At 43.4% G+C, this 24,176-nt stretch overlaps 1 protein-coding gene across 1 annotated transcript in view; it reads right to left on the bottom strand.

Moving 5' to 3' along the window:
* The window catches only part of LOC126483838 (NADH-quinone oxidoreductase subunit B 2-like), a 64,417-nt gene that overhangs the window by 11,463 nt on the left and 28,778 nt on the right, over nucleotides 1-24,176 (bottom strand). The window contains exons 4-5 of the mRNA XM_050107050.1: nucleotides 20,802-20,993; nucleotides 9,156-9,279 (exon numbers count right to left, since the gene is read on the bottom strand). Coding sequence (XP_049963007.1) covers nucleotides 9,156-9,279; nucleotides 20,802-20,993 — 316 coding nt within the window. The remainder of the gene's footprint in view (nucleotides 1-9,155; nucleotides 9,280-20,801; nucleotides 20,994-24,176) is intronic.

The raw sequence follows: 24,176 nt of genomic DNA, 5'->3' as shown, positions 1-24,176 counted from the left end.
ACGGACAGCACAAGGAACTTCAACCACAATGAAATTTATTGCAAAATTTTGGAGCCGCTACTACTTTTCATGCAGAAATGAAGTAGGAGATTTTTGAAGACCTGAACACCGCACGCGAGAAGACATGTTAACATGGCAAAGGATGAACTCTTATGTATGCCATTTCCCCCTGTTAATCAGGCGCGGACCCAATACGGAATGCCTTGGGATGTCCACTACCTAAAAAGAGAGCCGCAATGGGTGGAGACGGCATAGAGAGTGCCACACATTGCCCAGGCATATATATGGGACAAGGTCAGCTCATCAACCATCCTCAGGGAACACCTGATGAAGACCCCGAGTTACGATGTCAAAATATCGTGTTGGGAAGATGTGGACCACTGGCAGTAGACCCGATTCTACAAAATGACAACAAATCACCGGGAAAGTCTTAGAAATTATGGTACCACATTCATACAATTAAATTTAAAGTGCAGGAGGAGGGTTGTATTTTAGTACTCTCTATCCGGCATGTCACAATTGAAAAATGCCCCCTGGCGCACGCGTGTAGTTCAAGTGAGGCAAAAGACATTGTAATTGTAAAGTTTATACAGGGGGGGAAACAAAAAAAACCTCAGTCATATTATTTACACATGTTTCTGCAAATTAACAGGCTAACACTCATTCTTTTCGATGAGAGGTAGGTATGTGATGTACCACAGCAACTGTTCACTGCAGTGAAGAATGTTTACTGTATTTATACTCTAAGTAAGTAGAATGCAACCACTTTTATCCAATGTGGTGCATTGTCGAAGTTTATGAGTAGAGTACATGCAGTATTCTTCTCCCAAATGTACACAGACTTTTCCGTCAAAACAGATCATGGAAGAGAAGTGTGTGTGTGTATATCAGGTGCTGTGATGATGCCAGAACAGCAGCTTCACCGATGGAAAAGGAAAGACACATGTATTGCAATGGCAACACACTGCCACTGCAGATACTTCAATAAATTGAGGAAAAATGACATTTCCTGCTTTCCAATGCAGGTATGACATCCGCAGATGGCTAGGCTGTAAGGAAGAGATTTTTTGATGTGGAATGGGTGACAGCTGTCGACAAACAGGTACTGTTGGTGGTTTTTACTACCTTGATATGGAAATTCATTTGCAGTTACTCATTATTTCTAAATGTTCTTAGGTCAGCAAATTATACCCAGCAAACAGAATGCACGGGAGGCCACTTCAGAAGTAATGAGTCTACAAATTATGAATCATAATCACTAAATTATGTAAAATAACAGGAAGGTAACCACTCACCCCTGTAGCAGATCAATGTGTGGAGCACAGTAACATATATCAGGAAACAGCTCTGAGTAGGACATGGGGAAGTCTAATTCCTGGTGGATGACGTGGTTGAGCTTTTCAAGGCCAGAGAAACTTTTCTTTGTATGAGCTGGATAGGATATTGTGTGTCATTAAAGGTTCTGGTAAAGTTATCAGAATATTTTGACATTTCCTGCTTTGCAATGCAGGTATGACATCCGCAGATGGCTAGGCTGTAAGGAAGAGATTTTTTGATGTGGAATGGGTGACAGCTGTCGACAAACAGGTACTGTTGGTGGTTTTTACTACCTTGATATGGACAGACATACTTACGGAGCCATCAGAGGTGGATGTCCTCATCTAGGAAGTTGGCTCGATGAATTAAGAAGGATCAGGTGAAGGGGATATGGGAGTAGGCGTCAAGGTTTTGGAGGAAAGAGCAAAGGTTGTCCTCGCATTAAGTCCAGATCAAGCAGGAACTGTTGAAATATACCAATAACCTTAGCAGAACCTTTACTGACAAACAATATGCTAACCAGCTCATCTACAAACAAGTCTCCCAAGCCATCTGCTCATCTGATGTCAATAAATCTGTTCACTAGCCGCAAACGAGCACTCTTCTGATCTTCCAGTAATACTGCGGCCTTGAAACGTTCAACCACATCTTCTACCAGGGCTTCGAGTACATTTCATGCCCTGAGATGAGGAATGTCCTACCCAAAATCCTGCCCAGATTCCCCAATGTAATGTTCTGCCACACACCCTACCTACAGAATATCCCTGTGCATTCCTACCCTACTCCAATCCTATTCCCAATCCTGCACCCCAAGGGTGGTTTTCTTGTGGTCAGTCCGGGTGCAAGAGATGCGTTGTGTTGTGCAACACTGTGTCTGTCCGATATATTGTTTCCCACATTCACAGGAAATACTGCAGACACCCAGTGTTCTTAGACCCAAGTTGTCCTTCATTGAGCCCAGCATATTTCTGATTTTTGCAGGAGGATGGAAGATGGTTTTTATCTTGTCCTTCTCCAGTATCCTGGCAATCTTGACCATGGGCGGCCCTGTGTACAGGAGGAATGCCAGACCTTTGTTGTTCTCTTCTTCCTAAAGGTCCTCCCTCCTCCTCCTCCTCGCCCATCTTGAGAGCATGTCTAATCTGCGCTTTGATGTATCCATTCTTCTGGAAGGTTTTCTTCAGGTGCTGAATCTTTGTAGATAAACTGTCCTTGTCGCATATGTCATGAGCTCTGCAGACAAGAGTAGTGAGCATGGATTTCCATTGTGCTGGGTGATGGCAGCTGTTGGCGTTGAGGTACAGGTCTGTGTGTGTTTTCTTTCGGTAGACCTAGTGCTCCATCCGTTTTCTTCTTTATTAGGATATCGAGGAAGGGTAGACAACAACCATTCTCTTCCAATTCCATTGTGAACTTGATGTTCTCATCTATGCTGTTCAGATGGTTGAGAAATTCCATTAGAGTGTCTTCGCTGTGCGTCCACTCCGCGAAAGTATCGTCAATGTACGATAAAAGACCTTGAGTTTAAGGTGTGCTGTTTCCAAGGTGATATCCTCGAAGTATTCCATGTACAGATTAGCGACGCATGGTGCCAGTGGGGATCCCATAACAACTCCATCCATCTGTTGGTAAAACTTGCGCCCACACTGGAACGTGGTCGTGAGTGCATGGCGGAATAATTCCACTGTGTCTTCGTTGAAATGATTCACCAATAGCTTCAAGGAGTCCTCTAACGGTACCCTCGTGAAGAGGGATGTAATGTCAAAACCGACCATATCATCATTTTTGTCAACACGCCACTCCTTGAGTGTCTTAACAAACTCCATGGAATTCTTGATGTGGTGAGGACGTTTACCCCCAAGAGGCTTAAGTAGTTGCATCAGGTGTTTGGCTATAGAGAATTGATTGTGTCTACAATCGGGCGTAGTGGTACCTCCCTCTTGTGTATTTTGGGGAGGCCGTACAACAGTGGTGGAACCGGAGCTCTGAGGTAAAGCCTTTTTATCAGGTCCTGGTTCAGACCTGAGTTGTTGAGAAGACCAATGGTCTTTCTAGTCACAGCTGTTGTAGGGTCCTTCTCCACTTGTTTGTAGGCCTGGTCCTGCAGCAGCAAATTAATCTTGTCCCACTAGTCAGCCGCTCTTAGCAGCACCAACACATTCCCTCTGTCTGCTGGTAGAATGACAATATTCTCATCTTCTCTGAGGCTGCGTTCCACCACTGAGATGTTGGATTTCAGCATTCTCGCTTTGTCTAGGATTCTGCAGGTTTCCTTTCTCACCTCTTCAGCAGCTTCAGACGGCAGCCCGCGTATGGCCTGTTCGACGCTGCTGATGATCTCTAGTTTTGGTAAAGTGCTCGGAACCGGTGCAAAGTTTAATCCTTTGGATAGCACGGGTGTTGTCACCTCATCCAGCTCCTTGCTGGTCAAGTTAACAATGGTCCTCGAATCCTCGGTGTCAGGCTCCTGCCGTTGTGCACCTGGTAATTGTTGGAACTCGTTTTGTTGTTTCGTGATCGCCTTCCGCTTACATTGTTGACTGGAGGCATCACCAGTGCCGAGCTGGCACGTTGGAGGATGCATTTGGTTCTTGCCATATGTCTAGGATGTCACAGGTGTGTGAACTGCGGCAGTACGTGCTTGTCCCGACAGCATTGCAAGAACACCTTCTTGATCCGAAGTCTTGCAATGATTTGATACTGCAATATATGTCCTCCCTGTAGAGGTGCGTTATATGAGAATGCAGGATTTCTCGGTGAATCTCAATGATAAAATCTCCTCAGATTGACAGCCGAGTCAATGTGTTGTTTTCCAGTAACGTTTAAGCAAGTTTCTTACTTGCCTTCTTCAGGCGAAGTTTTGAGTTCGTGTCTCATCCTGATCTTTATAGCCATTGGACCACAGGCTTCTCTGCATCCTCGGAGCCGGGTGGGTCAATGAGGCACAAGCGGAATTGGCGCAGCGGTGAGAGGGGGAGCAGCAGGCATCGGGTCCTGGCATCTCGTCTCGGTGCGGCCTGTTTCGGTAGCTCAGTCTACCATCTACTGAAAGAAAACACACACAGACCTGTACGTCAACGCCAACAGCTGCCATCACCCAGCACAACGGAAATCCGTGCTCACTACTCTTGTCCGCAGAGCTCATGACATATGCGACAAGGACAGTTTATATACTGAGATTCAGCACCTGAAAACCTTCCAGAAGAGTGGATACACCGAAACGCACATTAGACGCGCTCTCAAGATGAGCAAGAAGAAGAAAGAGAAGGACCTTCAGGAAGAAGAGAACAACAAAGGTCTGGCATTCGTCCCGTACGCAGGGCTGCCCATGGTCAAGATTGCCAGGATACTGGAAAAGAACAAGACAAAAACGATCTTCCATCCTCCAGCAAAAATCAGAAATATGCTCGGCTCAATGAAGGACAACTTGGGTCAAAGAACACCGGGTGTCTACAGTATTTCCTGTAAATGTGGGAAACACTATATCGGACAGACACAGTGTTGCATAACACAACGCATCTCTGAACATCTGAGAAGTATCCGCCTCTGACAAAAGAAGCCCGTGGTCCAGCGGCTATAAAGATCTGGAAGAGACATGAACTAAACACTTCACCTGAAGATGGCAAGTAAGAAATTTGTTGAAACGTTGTTGGAAAACAACACATTGACACCGCTGTCAACCCGAGAAGATTTTATCATCGAGATTCGCCGAGAAAGCCTGCATTCTCATACGACACTAATCAATAGTTTACCGCAAAATATTTTGTAACATACCAATTTAGGTGCCTAATGACAAGAAACCTATTATAAACAAATTAAGCAAGAGACGCAGAAATAACATAAGTGGATTTATGCTTCAAGCAAATTTTGAGGATGCACTTCTGTTTTGCTTTTCTACACATCAGTTCTCAGACCTCTCTTTGTATTTTTCCTCTTTCACCAAACACGGCATCCAACATTTCAGACACGCTCCTGATTAATGTTGCGAAGCCTCTTTAAGAATCACCTCCCATTCTTTCAGGAGAGCCACCCATACGTCATGTAGAGTCTATGACAGATCCTTCTCTCTGGCCGGTCCCATATAAAATCAATAAGATTCAAATCAGGTCTTCGAGCATGCCATGTATAAACTTCACTTTATCCAAAAACTCTTAACACAATTCTCATAACATGAGGGCGTGCACTGTCATGCATTAGTGAAAAGTTATCACCAATAAATGGAGCAAAAGCCACAACATGCCCCAAAAGGATTTCCTTCACATACTAATATGCTGTGTCACCCCCATGGTCCATGAAGACCAAATCTTCTTGCACTCTTACTGATTCCTGTCCACATCATCGCAGAACAACCTTGAAAGGCATCCAGGATGAAACATGTTAGGGAATGCCTTTCAGCAGACCTTCTCTGTTCTTTAGCGTCAGGTGATTCCAGGTCAAATTATGACTCTGTGAACAACATTTGCTTCCATTGCTGTACTCTCCAGCCACAATATTTCCTTATGAAACACTATTTAGTTGTGCAATGCTCTCTGGTGAATTCTTGGCCTGTAGCAGGTCTTCTGGTGGGAATGTTGGCTCCTTCAAATCTTCTTCAAACAGTTCTTTCACTAACATTGACCCCCTTGAACTTGGCGGAATCAATTTTGTACTTGCAGGAAGTGTGATAGTCGTAGAGACTTAAGTTGTAAGAAGTGGGCATTTATTGGTGATGTGGCTCTTCTCAGGCTTTATTCTGGTTTCCTTGCATAGTTTCCAGTCTGCCTATACCTTCTTACAGTTTTGGAAATCATGGTATGTGTAGTTCTAACATTTTTGTAATATAATGCATGCTCCATCCATCCTCCAGCAAAGCAACAGCTTTTGCATCATCTTCAGGGATTAACACCACATGCCCTCGAGACAGCTGATTATGATAATCACAGAAAGATCTTATGAACACACATGATGTACCGTTCCCTTCAAAAGATACAACAATAAGGGTTAGAAGAGCGGAAAAAAAAAATCAATTTGCACAGGGAAACACACTTAAGGCTACTGGAATAAACAATCAACATTTCATTGTTTTTTCCCTAACCCAATAACATACACCATCTCAAAACAAAGGATAATGCGCTACAGCTTGATTAAATACATAATTACACAGAATTTATTACGTGCTGTGTTTTTCACATCGATCAGTGCATTTAAGTGACCTAGTGATAACATCTGAGGTTCCAAGAGGCTTTTTCTGATAATGCTGTAATGTAGAAAGAAGTTGCAAATTTTCGAAAATTATAGTGCAATGCAGGAAGATCTGCAGAAGATTGACATTTCGTGTAGGTATTGGCAGTTGACTCTCAACATACAAATATAGTCACAGCCATTAAATGTCTGAGTATGCATAACGAGTGATAAAAGTTGAACAGCCACATAAACTTAGTCACAGGGATGGCAGGTGCCAGACAGATTCATTGGGAAAATCATCAGGAATGTAATCCATCCATGAAGGAGATAGCTTACAAAAATCCTTGTTCAGTCATAGTTTGGTTTTCACAGCGTATGATTGCTAGACGAAGCACAATAGATTCAAAAAGATGGCTTGCATTGCATCACAGTTTCATTTAGTAAGTGTGAAAGCTTCAAGGAGATGCTCATGAAGCTCCAGTAACATGCACTACAAGAGAGGCGTTGTGCATCACAATGTTGTTTCCAGAATGAGATTTTCACTCTGCAGCAGAGTGTGCGCTGATATGAAACTTCCTGGCAGATTAAAACTGTGTGCCAGACCGAGACTCGAACTTGGGACCTTTGCCTTTCGCGGGCAAGTGCTCTACCAACTCAGCTACCCAAGCACGACTCATAACCCGTCCTCACAGCTCTACTTCTGCCAGTACCTCATTCGCAGGAGAGCTTCTGTAAAGTTTGGAAGGTAGGAGAAGGGGTACTGGCGGAAGTAAAGCTTTGAAGACGGGGCGTGAGTCGTACTTGGGTAGCTCAGTTGGTAGAGCACTTGCTTGCGAAAGGCAAAGGTCCTGAGTTCGACTCTTGGTCCGGCACACAGTTTTAATCTGCCAGGAAGTTTCACAATGTAGTTTACTCTTAAAATTCAGAGAGCAAATGTTCATACAAGAGTCAACCAATATATCACTTCCTCCACGTATATCACATGAAACAACCATGAAGGTAAAATGAGATCTGATTTCACATGAAGGCTTACCAAAAAACGTTCATCCCAAAGACAATTTGTGACCAGAACAGAAGAGGGAGTCTAGTGGGGGCTTGGGGTGGTGACAGTGATACAAAGAGCACTCATAAACCACAAAGTGGCTTGTGGAGTACAGATGTAAACGACAACTCTTTCTTATGGACAATTTAACATTTTAGTTAATCACAACCACATATGTAAATGTATTTTAAAATTATCCTTATCTTGGCAAAATTATCAGAGGGATAATGATTCTCAAGTTAAGGAGTGCTACAGCTTATTTTGGACAAGGCGAATTAAAGTAATAAAATTTATTTACCCATGAATCATTTTTACAGTACTATAGCATTTCTCAGCTTAATCTAAAGAAAAAGACTTGTCATAAATACTCTGGCCAAAAAAGTTAGTCATCCCCAGAAGGCATCACACACATACTGTGTAACACCACTTCTAGCTTTAATAACACCTCAATTCAGTGAGATAGAGAATCTACAAGTTTTGTCACGTACTCCACTTCCAGTTTAAACCACTTTATGATTAGACGCTCGTGAGACACCAAAGAGTGAGGAGTTTGATTGTTGTTTTTCACCTACTGTTCCAAATACTCAAACATTTTCTAGGCAACTAAGAGTGGGTGATTTTGTGAGGCAGTCAAGTTGTGATAAGAGTGCCTGAGTGTTCGTCAAACATTGCTTGTGCAGCCCTGTGAAGACGCCTGTTATATTGGAAGATGTGCGAGTCCACAGCCTACTCATCATGAAGATATCGAAGAAAGAGCAACACTTGGTCACCGAGAATGTAGAAATAAAGATTGTGGTTCATATCCTCAGTAATCTGAATGACTGGACCCAATTTATAGTATGGAAAAACACCCCCAAAACATCACAGAATCATCTCTGGCCTGAACTACACCCACCAGACACTGCAGGTTATGCATACCATACAGCTGTTGGTGCAGTCGACAAAGTGCATCATTGGAAAAGAAACAAAATTTTGACTCATCTGACCACACTACATGATTCCCATCAGTTACTGTGTTGTTTGGAACATGGAAGAGTTGTAGCTCTATGTGCCCTGGAAGCAATGGCTTTTTGTGAGGTATCCAACACCAAATGTCCATTGCTGACAGTTTCCTTTGCAAGGTTTGCTCAGAAACTGATTGAGATGAGCCTACATTTATTGACAGCAGCAATTCCTGTGAAGTTCAAAACCAACTGTGATTGACAAGGCCCACCACTCACTTCTGGTCCCTGTCAGGATCTTTTTACAACAACTGCATTACATGATTGCAATTGGTAGACTGTTCCTTCTAGGCCTGTTGGACAGCCTACATGATACAACAAATCAGGCAACTTCATTCACTGTCTCTATGGCATACATAAACACAGCAGTGCCTCTCCACCACATATCTACATTGACCCATCTTAGGACACTGATCCAGACAACCAGCTGGCAAGTACACATAACAGACAATTACTGCCTACATCTACATTTACCTTGGTTATGTCAGTTTTCTACAGCGCGCGCGCGCGCGCACACACACACACACACACACACACACACACACACACACACACACACACACAGAGAGAGAGAGAGAGAGAGAGAGAGAGAGAGAGAATAGTATTTATTCTTGCTCATATTGGATGTTTACCTGGTACATAAATGTCCACTGGGATAATTCTGTCACATCCCCTTACAACAGAATATGAATAGTGATAGTAACCTCCACCATTTGCACAGCTTCCCATTGATATGACCCATCTTGGTTCAGGCATCTGTAAAAAATAATGAGTGTTCTGACACACAGCAGCAGTGAACTAAATTGTTATTACAAAACGCAGAGCATCTGCATCTCAGTGGTTCCAGAGCTGGCCTAATTTTTCCCACCTTTGAGAGGTTTGGTGTATTAATCGAATTTCCTGCCTTTGGAAACCAAGCATAACACTATAAGAAGTATTTATTAACATGGAATCAATAATCTTTCTACACACTGGGGTTGCATGAATGTGTATGTCTATGCTGGTCAATTCAGAGGTTGTTCTTTCGGTTGAAAGCTTACTTGTTTAGAAGTCTTGTTGTGCCTGTTTGCAATTCATGTCCACAATATGGTGAGTAGAAATGTACCATTTTCATAATACTGTCAAAACACACACACACACACACACACACACACACACACACACACACACACACGCGTGCACAGGAATGGCAGGGGGAGCTGGCCGAACAAGGCAGCTAGGTCAGCAAGAGGGAACAGGTGGTAAGCTCCATTCCTGCCCGGATTCTAACAGCCATAGCCTCAAGAGCCGTGTGAAGTGGCACTGGGGCACTAGGAACAGTGGGAAGAACATAAACACAGACAACGCCAGACACCCTGTTGTATTCTACGTGGTTCTTATAGTAATCCCGGTAGCCACAGAGGGAGGGGGTCCGCCGAACAGGAAACCAGGTTTCCTGTAGGGTCAGACAAGTGGCAGGGAAGCGGCACAAAAGCTGTTTCAACTCAACAAGATGGTGGAAAAAACTATGACAATTCCATTGAAGGATAATGGTATCCGACTGTGAAGACATGAAAGAACCTGGGAAGGGGGGGGGGTATAGGTTACGCCTTAGAAGCACTCGTCGCCACCGATTGCAAAGTAGCCTGATCAACTTCCATAGGAGCTGGGGGTTGAGCAACATCTAGCTCCTGAGGGGACACTAGATGCTCCACCTCATCTTCAGGTGCAGTGGTGAACTCCTTTTCTGTCTATGTCCTTCTGCTTTTGCTTTTGCTTTTTCTTCTTTTTGGTAGGGTCCCGTTTGTCCTTCAGTTTATCAGGCTGGGTGGGCTTTTCCGACCCAGTCTCATGGACCGACGAAGACCTGGAAGCCCTACAGGCCTCAGGTGGTGGCTTTTTCAGCCACTGGCTGACATCTGGAGGGGCAGTAACCATGGAAGGGAGGGCACCAAGCGATCCCTTCCGCGCGAGGGGAGCCGGAGGAGGCGGGCACTTCTCCAGCGCAGAGGTGGGGACTGAAGTCCCCAAAGAAGGAGGGGTTGTTACTCCCAATGTTGATAATGGGGGAGCAACAGAAGAGGGTGTTCCCCAACTACCTGAAGGGGCAGGAATAGACGGCCAGGCTGGAGGGCCCACAAAAAGCGGCTGAACTTGGGGGCTCGTTGCCAGGGACGGCGACATCGAAGCTGCTGCAGCAAATGTCGATGAAATGCGCACAGTCGGTCATACTTGCGTTTAGCTTCTGTGTAAGTGAGCCTGTCTGAGGTCTTATACTCCATAATCTTCCATTCTTTTTTGATAAACCACGCAGTCTGATGAGCAAGGTGAATGTTTCTGTCTGCAGTTGGCACAAACAGGGGGTGGCAAACACGGGACGTTGGGGTGGGAGGCACTTCCACAATCCTGACAGGTAGGGTTGGCGTCACATCTTGATAACATATGCCCAAACCTCCAGCACTTAAAGCAGCGCACGGGAGGAGGGATGTAATGCTTAACATCACATCGATATATCATCACCTTGACCTTCTTGGGCAGGGTGTCTCCCTCAAAAGCCAAGATGAAGGCGTCGGTGGCGACCCTGCTATCTTTAGGTCCCATGAAGACACGTCATACAACGTGAACACCGCGACGTTGCAGATTTGCACGAAGCTTGTCATCGGACTGCAACAGGTCACGATGAAAAACAAGTCCCTAAACCATATTGAGGCTCTTATGAGGCGTAATGGACACTGCAACATCACCGAGCTTCTCACAAGCAAGCAATGCCCAAGACTGTGCTGAGGATGCTGTCTGTATGAGGACTGCTCCAGACCTCATTTTAGACAGGCCCTCAAATTCTCCGAATTTGTCCTCTAAATTTTCCACAAAAAACTGAGGCTTTGTGGTCAGAAATGAGTCCCCATCTGTTCAGCTGCAAACTAGAAATCAAGGAGAATACATCTCACTGGGTAATTTAGACCGCCGTTCCTCCCCTGGTGTGGACAGGGAAGGGAACGATTGGGGTTCATACTGTAAAGCATTGAACTTTCCTTTCTTAGAGACTCGTGCTTGCACACTATTCGTATTTCGTTTCATGGTGGTCCCACGAGCAGCTAGGGGAATGTCTATCCAGGCAGAGCCTCGCTTGCCTGAGTAAGCCTAATACAACCGGGAGGGGGGGGGCAGGTTCCCCAGAGGTCGCCCGCTAGCAACTGTTCTACCTCAACAGCCATGCGTCTCCTCGGCACGCAGCACACCTTGAGATTGAGGTTTTTTTTATAGACGTTTATACCATCCTTGCGACCCAGGCAGTTAAGCCAAGATCCCCAGGCTCTGTACCGTAAAACGTTCCACTGTCGCGCCTTACGGTGGTCGGTGAAGCATGCTCAGAGCTTACAGTATTGAGGACTGGTGGCGCTTCACTCCCCAGCTCAGGGACCCCGGGGTCGCCAAGCCCATACCCAGCAACTAAATGCTGAGCCCCCTGAGGAGGATGAACTGTGGTATCATGTTGAAGCTGCATGGGCAGCTGTACCTGTACACGCCATCCAAGCTCTGTTTGATTCAATGCCCAGGCATATCAAGGCCATTATTATGGCCAGAGGTGGTTGTTCTGGGCACTGATTACTCAGTATCTATGCACCCAAATTGTGTGAAAATGTAATCACATGTCAGTTCTAGTATAATATATTTGTCCAATGAATACCCATTTATCATCTGCATTTCTTCTTGGTGTAGCAATTTTAATGGCCAGTAGTGTGACAAAATAAATTCCATCATATAATGTAGATTCGGGCTGCGGTTACTCTTGACACTGCATCACAGACAGGAGCGCCTGCGATGGTGTACTCAATGACGAACCTGGGTGCATGAATGGTAAAACGTCGTCATTTTTGCAGATGAATCCTGGTTCCATTTACTGCATCATGATGGTCGCATCCGTGTTTGGCGACATCGCGGTGAACGCACATTGGAAGCATGTATTCGTCATCACCATACTGGCGTATTACCTGGTGTGATGGTATGGGGTGGTTTCGCAGCGAACAAAAGAATGCAGTAAAGGATTTATAATATCGATCCATAAAAAGCCAAATGAGTGGGAGAGATTTTTAATGTTTAGTTATATCACTCCTGGTGAATATATTGATCTGGGAATAGTATTTCTGAAACAAACTGCCACTCCTATCAGCACCTCCTAGAAGAGAATTTACTTGGTCCATCTAACAAACCTTTAAACACAGTTGTTGTTACAGAACTTATTTGCCCAGATCACATAAAAACACACAACGATAACTCGTTGCAGTGAAATTAAATCACCATCTTCAGATCATTTGTATAGAAAAAAAATTGTGTAGTGTGAATGCATTCTGTTGACCGATCACATTAACTGGACATATCTTATAGACACAATATTCCATGGTACTCTCTCGTCATACAATAGGAGAGTATGTGTGAATAGCGCAAAACAGTTACAAATAAAATTGTGACTATTGTGCACTGCTTTTCTCTTATGCGATTTCATTTCTGATAAAATTTACCAAATTTTTGTCTGCAAATTTCAGTAGGAAGGAGAAGGGTGTGAAACTGAATGACATTTGGATCCCAATGTTGAAGAAGATGTGTACCAGTCTTCCACCAGCAGTTTATAGCAACAGTGGACGGAGGCAATTGAAAACTGGCAACTGTGCTTGAGTATTCAAAACACGTGATGTCATGCCACAGCATGGAAGCACCCATAAACAGAATTTTGCTGCAGACGTTAGTGAGCTAGGTTGTGAATCGGACACTCAAAGATGCTACAATCCCCCTTGAAAATGTTCTACATAGCTGGGGATGAAACAATGGGTTTAAATGTAAAATCCATTCCACCTTGGCATAATAGCCTGCAACATTTTATTAATTGAGACATTTCTGCCCATGACAGTTTACAGGGAGGAAATGTCAAGAAATGGGCAGTACATAGAAGGTCTCCAGAAGAGGAGAGTATAGCTTTGTTTTGCCTCACAATTCTGTCTCTTTGCACATCAGTCAGTGTTATTCGGAAGCTTATGAGAATTAAAGGAAGCGTATGAGAATTAAAGGACTATGCAGCTCACCAAAAGTGCAGCATATTTTCAAACGAAGAGGCAAACTGAAGAGGCTTTATGAAAAGAGCAGATTCAACAGACCTGCTGGGACCTGTCAAGCACAGACTGTTAGTTAATGTCTCTCCATTTTACTATCAGCAATAAATTATGTAGTGGTGACGGATATAATTAATAGACTATTGCATGATACTGTTAGGAAGTGTATATTGACAAATTATGTAGTGGTGACGGATATAATTAATAGACTATTGCATGATACAGTTAGGAAGTGTATATTGACAGTGTCAGTCAGACAGAAGAAGGAATCTGATAATTTGCAACCTAATCAGACAACTCGCCATTTGGACACCTGCTGCACAATTAACAATTTATCAGGACAGTCATTATCTGTTGATCTGCACTTACCACTGGTGCAAATGTTGACACTAGTCCGTGAGCTGTGCTCACAGAAGAAATAATAGCCAGTTTAGAAGCAGGCATTCGTAGTGTGGGCATAGTTACAGCTGATCAAATCCTTATAGAAGCCGTAAGAGTACAGGCTCGTGCAATGCCTCCAAAAAGTAATTTAACTAGAGGTGAGAGGAATGCTGTAGAAAGCCTGAATGAGGATGACAATATTATCATTATCCCACTGACGAGAGAAATGTAACGGTTGTTCTGAATGTGAATGACTATCATTTTAAGATTAATGACTTACTGGATCTGCAGATATATAGGAAACTGAGTGATGAGCCCAGTGACAAAGTTCGTACGACTGTTACGTGGATGATAAAAAAAGTCCTTTTAAATAGAATGTTGAGAAAAGTCCTGTTCAATTCATTTGCACTGCCAACAAAACTTTATGGGTTGAAAAGGTGCACAAAGAACATGTTCCTCTAAGACCTATAGTGAGCGTTACTGGTTCACCCATCTATTCAATTGCTAAATTCTGTACAACAACATTACAATCATATGTGGGCCATCTGGATTCATATATCATGAATATGGCACATTTTACTAGTAATTTAAATAGCATAGTCAGCTGAATTGGATTTTTCCTTCTGATGCAGCAGAACTGTTTAAATTTTGCCCCACAACCATATATTTCAAATGGAATAATGAGTTCTATGAACAAATGGTTGACATGGCTATTGGGGGGGGGGCGGCTTAAGAGAGTTATAGCGAATTTCTCTATGGGAAAATTTGAGGAGTTGGCATTGCAAACAGACAACAAGGGATATTTGGTTCCAGTGCGCAGATGATATATTTGTTTTGTGGAGACATGACAGAGAGGAACTAGCTCATTTTCACAAGCATTTCGATAGAATTAATCCGAAGATCCAGTTTACCATGGAGCAGGAGGTAGGTAACAATATTAAATTCTCTTGATGTGCTAGTTGTCAAGGAGATGGTAGCTTAGGTCAAGCCACTCAGTTTACTGAAAACCCACACACAGACCATTAACCTATACCGAGATTCGAACCACCACCCACAAAAAAAGTGAGGCGGCACCGCAACGTTGGTTGAAGAGCAAGGAACATCTGCAACTCACAGCTGCTCATCACAGAATTAAAACATCTAATTAGTGCATTACTCAAGAATGGTTATTCACCTGCTGAGGTAAACTTAGCATTAAGACCACCAGACAGAAATCATAGCAATACACAAGTGCCTCTCATTAAGGACGTTACTGACTGAAGAGGAAAAATCTTGAAAAAATGGAACATCGCAATAATCTATAAACCTGCTTAAAAGACACAAAATAACATAAAATTGGTCAAGGATGCTTGCAAAAGCTGGAAAAAGCAGGAATTTATGGGATTCGATCTAGTTGCAGGGAGGTGTATGTGGGTACTACCAAAAGAATGGTCAAAAAAAGACTAGAAGAGAATTAGGGCAATTGCAGAAGAGGGGCAGACTGACACATCAGCTGTTGTGGAACATGCTTTGCAGACAGGAGACCACCACATTCATTTTGATAGAGCTCTAGCACTGACAGACACAAACAAATACTATGAAAGGCTACACAGAGAGGAAATAGAGATTGTAAATACCTCAGGAATTTCAGCAGGAAGGAGGAGGACGTGAAATTGAATGACATTTGGATCCCGGCACTGAAGATGATGTATAACAGTCTTCCACCATGGGGTGATAGTAATAGCAGACAATGGCAATGGACAAGGGCTTGGGTAGTGCTTGGGTAGTCAAAACATGAGACGTCACACCATTGTGCAGAAGCAGGTGTAAATGCAATTGTGCTGCAGTCGGTGGCAAACAGGGTATGAATCAGAAACTCAAGGAAGCTACAATCCCCCTTGAAAATGGGGTGAAGTCTGGCATATTGTTCCAGTTTGAAGTTGGCTTGGCAGATGATACCATCCAAGGAAACATGAGGGCCAGATAGCTGCAATATTTTGTAGGAGGAGAGAACTCTGGTGGAGTGGAAATTGGCTGAGGACGCATACTGGCTACAGATTAGCTGGTTAAGAGCAAGAGATTGCAGTCTTTGAATAGAGCCTGGTGTAGAGTAGATTTACATCCAACCCAATCCTAAAACCATTCCAACAGCAAACCTGACATTGAACCCTGTCTTTAACTGTTCAGACCACGATTCCAACTTGATCCATGACCACAACCTCAAAATACACTACTGGCCATTAAAATTGCTACACCACGTAGATGACGTGCTACAGACGCGAAATTTAACAGACAGGAAGAAGATGCTGTGATATGCCAATGATTAGCTTTTCAGAGCATTCACACAAGGTTGGTGCCGGTGACGACACCTACAACGTGCTGACATGAGGAAAGATTCCAACTGATTTCTCACACACAAACAGCACTTGACCGGTGTTGCCTGGTGAAACATTGTTGTGATGCCTCGTGTAAGGAGGAGAAATGCATACCATCACTTTTCCGACTTTGATAAAGGTCGGATTGTAGCCTATCACGATTGAAGTTTATCGTATCGCCACACTGCTGCTCGCTTTGGTTGAGATCCAATGACTGTTAGCAGAATATGGAATCGGTGGGTTCAGGAGGGTAATACGGAATGCTGTGCTGGATCCCATTGGCCTCGTATCACTAGCAGTCGAGATGACAGGCATTTTATTTGCATGGCTGTAATGGATCATGCAGCTAAATCTCGATCCCTGAGTCAACAGATGGAGACGTTTGCAAGACAACAACCATCTGCACAAACAGTTTGACAACATTTGCAGCAGCATGGACTATCAGCTTGGATACCATGGCTGCGGTTGCCCTTGACGCTGCATCACAGACAGGAGCGCCTGCGATGGTGTACTCAATGACAAACCTGGGTGCATGAATGGCAAAACGTCATTTTTGCAAATGAATCCCGGTTCTGTTTAAGGCATCATGATGGTCGCATCCATGTTTGGCGACATCGCGCTGAACGCACATTGGAAGCGTGTATTGGTCATCGCCATACTGGCGTATCACCCGGTGTGATGGTATGGGGTGCCATTTGTTATACGTCTCTGTCACCTCTTGTTCGCATTGGCGGCACTTTGAACAGTGGGCGTTACATTTCAGATGTGTTACGACCCGTGGTTCTACCCTTCATTCGATTCCTGCGAAACCCTACATTTCAGCAGGATAATGCACGACCGCATGTTGCAGATCCTGTATGAGCCTTTCTGAATACATAAAATGTTCGACTGCTGCCCTGGCCAGCACATTCTCCAGATCTCTCACCAATTGAAAATGTCTGGTCAATGGTGGCCGAGCAACTGGCTCGTTACAATACGCCAATCACTACTCTTGATGAACTGTGGTATCGTGTTGAAGCTGCATGGGCAGCTGTACCTGTACACGCCATCCAAGCTCTGTTTGACTCAATGCCCAGGTGTATCAAGGCTGTTATTATGGCCAGAGATGGTTGTTCTGAGCACTGATTTCTCAGTATCTATGCACCCAAATTGTGTGAAAATGTAATCACATGTCAGTTCTAGTATAATATATTTGTCTAATGAATACCTGTTTACCATCTGCATTTCTTCTTGGTGTAGCAATTTTATTGGCCAGTAGTGGAATCCCTTATAAGCCTTCCAAGTATTCATCACATCCAGCATTGCTTCACAACCCTTCCCCAGGTCCCTACAACATGACCCTAACCTGCACTCTACTGAACTCCAGGCTCTATGTTCCGTAAAAGCTGTTGACTATCATTATTCTCCCAGCAGACAATGGATCTACCTGTGTAGTACTTGACTGAAAGGAGTAGACTATGTTACCAAAGTCTGTCTGAAATCCGTGCCCTCCCCATTCCCACCACACGCCTTGCTTGTCGCCATTGATGCCACTTCCTTCTATCTACCAACATCCCTCACATACATGGTCTGTCTGCTGCTGGACATTTCCTCAGTCAGTGCTCACCTGATTCCAAACCTATGACGTCCTTCCTACTCACCTTAATCATCTTTATACTTACCAACAACTACTTCACCTTTGAGTTGCAGACACACAAACAGACCAGGGGTTTGGCCATAGGAACCAGAATGACTCCTTCCTATAACAATCTTTTCAAGGGTCACTTGGGGAGTGCTTTCTTGCGATCTATAAATCTTCAGCCCTTGGTTTGGTTTAGATACATTGGTGACATCTTTACCATATGGACCCATAGTGAGGATGACCTGCTAAAATTCCTAGAATCTCTGAAGACCTTCCCCCTATTAAATTTCACATGGTCCTATTCTGAATCCCTTGCTACTTTTCCTTAATGTTGAGCTCATCCTCACCAAAGGCCAGCTACTCACTTCTGTCCACATTAAACGTACCAACAAACAACAGCACTTACATTTTGACAGTTGCCATCCTTTCCATGTCAAATGTTCCCTCCCATACAGCCTTGGCATCTGCAGCTAATGTATCTCCACAATACCCTTTTCAGACCCTATGCTCCTTCTGCACCCATCTCCCTATCCTATGCCTCCTACTCCTGTGACTATCCCCACTGTAAGATCTGCCCTATGCACCCTCGTACTACCACCTATAGCAACCATGTAACTGGCAAAACATATACTATCAAAGGGAGAGCCACCTGTGAAATGACACATATCATATACCAACTGTTATGTAAACAATGTTCGGCCTTCTACAATGGCATGACTATCAGCCAGGATGAATGGGCATAAACAGAGAGAGTATACAGGCACCACACATTATCCTGTTGCAGATCATGCTGTACAGCATGACAATAGTGGCCTCGGTGCCTGTTTCATCACAAGTGCCATCTGGATTCTTCCTCCAGACACCAGTTTCTCAGAACTCCAAAGGTGCGAACTAGCACTGTAACATGTCCTTGGTTATCGCCACCCACCTGGCCTTAATTTATGTTAATTTCTTCTGTCTCAGTCTTTCTTCACAGTAACTACTCTTTGCGTCACTCTGTTTTAGTTGTCTACCTCTTTCACTGCCTTACCTGTATTTTTCACAACCCACCTCCCACCTCTGTTACGTATAATGCTCTTAGCTTATCACTCTTATTAAATCATGCATCATGTCTAAGCAGTAATCACTGTCTGCATATTACCCTGTCTTCCACTTTTAAGTTCTCAGGTTTTCAAATCTCATTCAATGGAGTCCTCAACAATAAGTATTTCCTTTTAATTCTGTGTGCAAAGTCTCCCCTGACCCGTGGTTCTGGGTGACTTTCCCGAAATCTTCCCCTTTTCCTAGGCCTCTCCAGTCCTTTTCCTTCAACCCTCTTCCTTCCCCTTCAATTTTTCTGCCTGAAGACGGAGCCACTGTCTCTGAAATCTTGCCAATTACAACTGCCTTTTATGTGTGTGTTCTGCCACCACTTGGGGAGTAGATTTTTTATCTATTCATTTAAAGTAGAAGTTGAGGCTGAAAGTATTATAAATTTTCTGGATCTGAGCACTGTCTGACACTTTTTGAAACCTATATTTTTATGTTATAACTACTATCACTTTTTGTAAAAATCATCGTGATGAAATAGTAACTTCATCACATTAGTGAGGACTACATCCAGTCAGTTGTGTAAATTGATTTCGTGTAGATTTTGAACATTAATCACAGTACACTTAAATGTGTAGGAAACTTTGAAATGGATCCTTGATATCTGAAACAATTTGTAAATAAATTGTAATGTGCCGTTGAGACTTGATCGCACATACATAAGATGAAATGTCCACAGGCAGCATAGAAAAAAACTGCTGCTCATATTTCAACTCCAACAGTTTGGCTAAAGAAGTTAACAGTCCCATTGTTTGTTGGCTATACCAATTCTGACACTTATGTCATTCTCAATAGCCCATATTAGTCCTTAGTTTTCCTCTCGGCTGTAAGGCGAATGCCAGGACTGTCCCCCAAATCCTCCAAAGGCATCTCTCTCCCTTCTATCCATGAATAAACAGTGCCATAACAGAACTACATTAGCCTTGCTGAAAAGCAGTTCCCCACAATAACAGACTCAATTTCTCCAGCCCAGAAATTTGGGGAAAAATGTTTGCATCAATATGTACTAGAAGAAAACATATCCTCAGGTCCTCTACCACAGAACTAAGTAGTAATATGGGCTACTGAGAATGATGTAAGTGTCAAAATCACTCCAGCTAACAAACATTAAAGGTCAGCATTGATTTTAATCTCTGTCGTCAAATGTAGTATGCTCACTGGTGCTCTATGCCAGCAATATTGCAGATGTAATCACAAGGGAGTGTCCAGCTCATTTAATTCACCATCAGATCTTTGCCAACATCACAATATGAAGTAATCTCAAAGTCACTTTCCATGCACAGTGGAAATCTGCACATCAGGATATTTTCTTTTCAGCTTCTTTTTTTGTGAACTTTTCTTTCACAACAACCAATAACAACCAAATCACTAAACTGTGCCCCAATTGTAGTACCTTAACAGAATTAATGTATTCAACAATCTGGCCAACATCTACATGCATCAGAGAATTTGGTAAGCATAGTGGTTAGATAGTATTCCAGCTGTTTTAAGAGCATGTGGAAAGTGTATGCCATAGTACAACCTTGGCACAGTAAACTGCTGAAAGAATGTTCATATCCTTGTAATGCCATCACATCTGGAGCTCATCAGAAAAAAGGAGCAAGTTAACACATTGGACTACTCATGGAACTCTGGCCAGAGCAGTGAAAGGTGAACAGATATTTTTAACACACTAAACTCAGTTCCACATTTGTATCATAAATCACAAACTGCGACATCAGTATTTTCTATTACAAACTTTATTTGTACCTGGTCATAAACTTTTCGAAGAGCTGGTGCCATTTTATTGGTGAGAGTTCCTGCGACTATAATAACATCTGCCTGTCTTGGTGAGGCACGGAAAACAACTCCAAATCGGTCCATATCATAGCGAGGAGCTGCAATATGCATCATTTCCACAGCACAGCAAGCCAAACCAAATGTCAGTGGCCACAGAGAACCCTGTAAAAGGAATGTATCTTCAGCAAAGTACATTAGTTGTAAAGGCACTATGGTACTATATCAATAAACCAGAAATCAAATCTGCATATTTTGATACTATATTGATAAACCAGAAATCAAATCTGCATGATGATGAGGTCCCATACTCCGAGGAGCATAGGGGAAGATGCGGGAGACCCGCACCGCCAACTAGGCAAGGTCCTAGTGGAGGTGGTTTGCCATTGCCTTCCTCCGACTGTAATGGGGATGAATGATGATGATGATGATGATGATGATGATGACGACAACACAACACCCAGTCACCTCGAGGCAGGAAAAATCCCTGACCCTGCCGGGAATCGAACCTGGGACCACGTGTGTGTGAAGTGAGAACGCTACCGCAAGACCATCAGCTGCGGACCAAATCTGCATATTTTGATATTATATTAAATTATAGTTTTGACTGACTGACTGCCATAACCAACGACTGTTGCAAAATGAATTCCTAAGTCAACCTTTTTGACATTAAACTGAAATTTTCTCTTGGAGACCCATTCCACACAGAAGTTTCAATCAAGGCTACACCTATGCTTTGTCTTTATTAGAATTACAAAACTTGAAAGATGATAGCAACTAAGTGACAGAAAGCTTTTGTTGGGAGACAGGAGCTCACTCTTCATGTGATGACAACAGGTGCCTTCTCATCAGTCCAGGACTTCCAGCCCTTCCCCTCATCAGTTGTTGCTTTGCAAACAAAGCACTAGAAGTATATATTATTTTCTGCTAACAATACGGAGTTCTTTGATGAGGCCTGCATTGGAGTACTGCGATGGTGGATTTGAACCACTATAATTCGAATAGTCTTCATTTTCAAGGATACGACACTATTAGCAACTAAACATCTGCCCATATTAGCAGCCCACAAGTACCACAGAATGGTCAATATGCCTTGAGAAATGTTTAGATTATTCTCCGCAAAATTTCCACTGTGTTGATTGTTGTGAATAGTTAACTGACATCCTTGCCTTTTGCAAACACGGTACACCCATATCTGATTTACGTACTGTTCCGACAGTGGATGATTATGATGAATATGGTTTTACGGTGCTCAGTATCTGATTAAATATCAGTGGCTCTGGTTGAATAAGAAAGTTTGCATTTAGGCATAAGGCAATCTTTTTGAGACAATAGACCATGGACACATATTGCAGACTGACTGATAATGACGACATGTACAACAGTTGGTTATCAATACATTAAAATAGATAATAACTAGCAACCCAGCTCGGCTTCACGTGAGTAACATTAAATACCTACAGCTAGACAACTTGTGCAGCATAGCTTATTTTGTTTACGGGCCACCGCGTTGAGTTGCGAAAAAAATTCTGAGAACAACATTCTGTCTGTCTGTGTGTGTGTGTGTGTGTGTGTGTGTGTGAGAGAGAGAGAGAGAGAGAGAGAGAGAGAGAGAGAGAGAGAGAGAGAGAGATTTTTCACTACGTATTGAAGGCTGGCTGGGGTAGCACAAATAAAAGAAAAAACAGGCATGATCTACATGTTTGGCTCATGTTACAGCACTCTTCTTGTCAAGCTTAATACACACTGTGATGCACTGTTGAGGCTCCCTGCCACAATTCAAAATGCGTCCACCAACCACTGAAATCTTTTTTATTCATCCACAATAAATTTCTTAATTCTATTCAGGAAAGTCAGGCCCATGTCTCTATGATTTTTAAGAGGCCTATGTGTCTTTCTGACCAGAGGAGATTCATTTACCAATGTTCTGTATAAATCAAAAGTGTTCAAACAAATAATGTCTTTCACTCCACCATGCAAAGATTGTATTAACAACTATGCTTGACTCGAGGAAATCAAAAGTAGGTGTGGGGAAGCAGCACAATAGGAAAGTCCCCAATCCTTTGGAGAGGGGGATGGTTGATCAGCCCTGAGAGCCCACTGCAGGAAGTGTAAGGGATGGGAGTACCATTGCCAAAGTGGGCGATGTCGTCATAGCTGTGGCATATAACACTATCATACATGCTGGGTGCAACTGCTTGTACATCTTCTTGACTTATTTACAAGTAATTTAATCCAGAGGCTTATATTCTTGTATTTTCTTTCCTCCCTGGAAAATGGTGCAATCTGGTGAGCAGGGAGACTGATGCTTTCCACAGGTGACACAGATGGGGGAGGGATAAAAGGAGCATTTGCACACAGTGGTCGTCCACAATATCTACAAATGGGGTTAGCATTGTAACGCGAAGACATGTGCCCGAATTCCAAACACTTGAAGCACTGCCTAGAGAGGAGAACATATGGTTTCACATTGCTTTGATATACCATCACATTCATCTTCACCTTTTCAGGCAATGAGTTGCCTTCAAAGGCCAAGATGAAGGCACTGGTAGCAACCCCTTTGTCCTTTGGTCTACATCTACATCTACATCTACATTGATACTCCGCAAGCCACCCAACGGTGTGTGGCGGAGGGCACTTTACGTGCCACTGTCATTACCTCCCTTTCCTGTTCCAGTCGCGTATGGTTCGCGGGAAGAACGACTGTCTGAAAGCCTCCGTGCGCGCTCTAATCTCTCTAATTTTACATTTGTGATCTCCTCGGGAGGTATAAGTAGGGGGAAGCAATATATTCGATACCTCATCCAGAAACGCACCCTCTCGAAACCTGGCGAGCAAGCTACACCGCGATGCAGAGCGCCTCTCTTGCAGAGTCTGCCACTTGAGTTTATTAAACATCTCCGTAACGCTATCACGGTTACCAAATAACCCGGTGACAAAACGCGCCGCTCTTCTTTGGATCTTCTCTATCTCCTCCGTCAACCCGACCTGGTACGGATCCCACACTGATGAGCAATACTCAAGTATAGGTCGAACGAGTGTTTTGTAAGCCACCTCCTTTGTTGATGGACTACATTTTCTAAGCACTCTCCCAATGAATCTCAACCTGGTACCCGCCTTACCAACAATTAATTTTATATGATCATTCCACTTCAAATCGAAGTATGCACACTCCCAGATATTTTACAGAAGTAACTGCTACCAGTGTTTGTCCCGCTATCATATAATCATACAATAAAGGATCCTTCTTTCTATGTATTCGCAATACATTACATTTGTCTATGTTAAGGGTCAGTTGCCACTCCCTGCACCAAGTGCCTATCCGCTGCAGATCTTCCTGTATTTCGC

Source organism: Schistocerca serialis, chromosome 6 (assembly GCF_023864345.2).
Source record: "Schistocerca serialis cubense isolate TAMUIC-IGC-003099 chromosome 6, iqSchSeri2.2, whole genome shotgun sequence".
NCBI classification, from domain to species: domain Eukaryota; kingdom Metazoa; phylum Arthropoda; class Insecta; order Orthoptera; family Acrididae; genus Schistocerca; species Schistocerca serialis.
The sequence above is the reverse complement of the archived record's forward strand: the minus strand, read 5'-3'. Positions and strand labels throughout refer to the sequence as shown.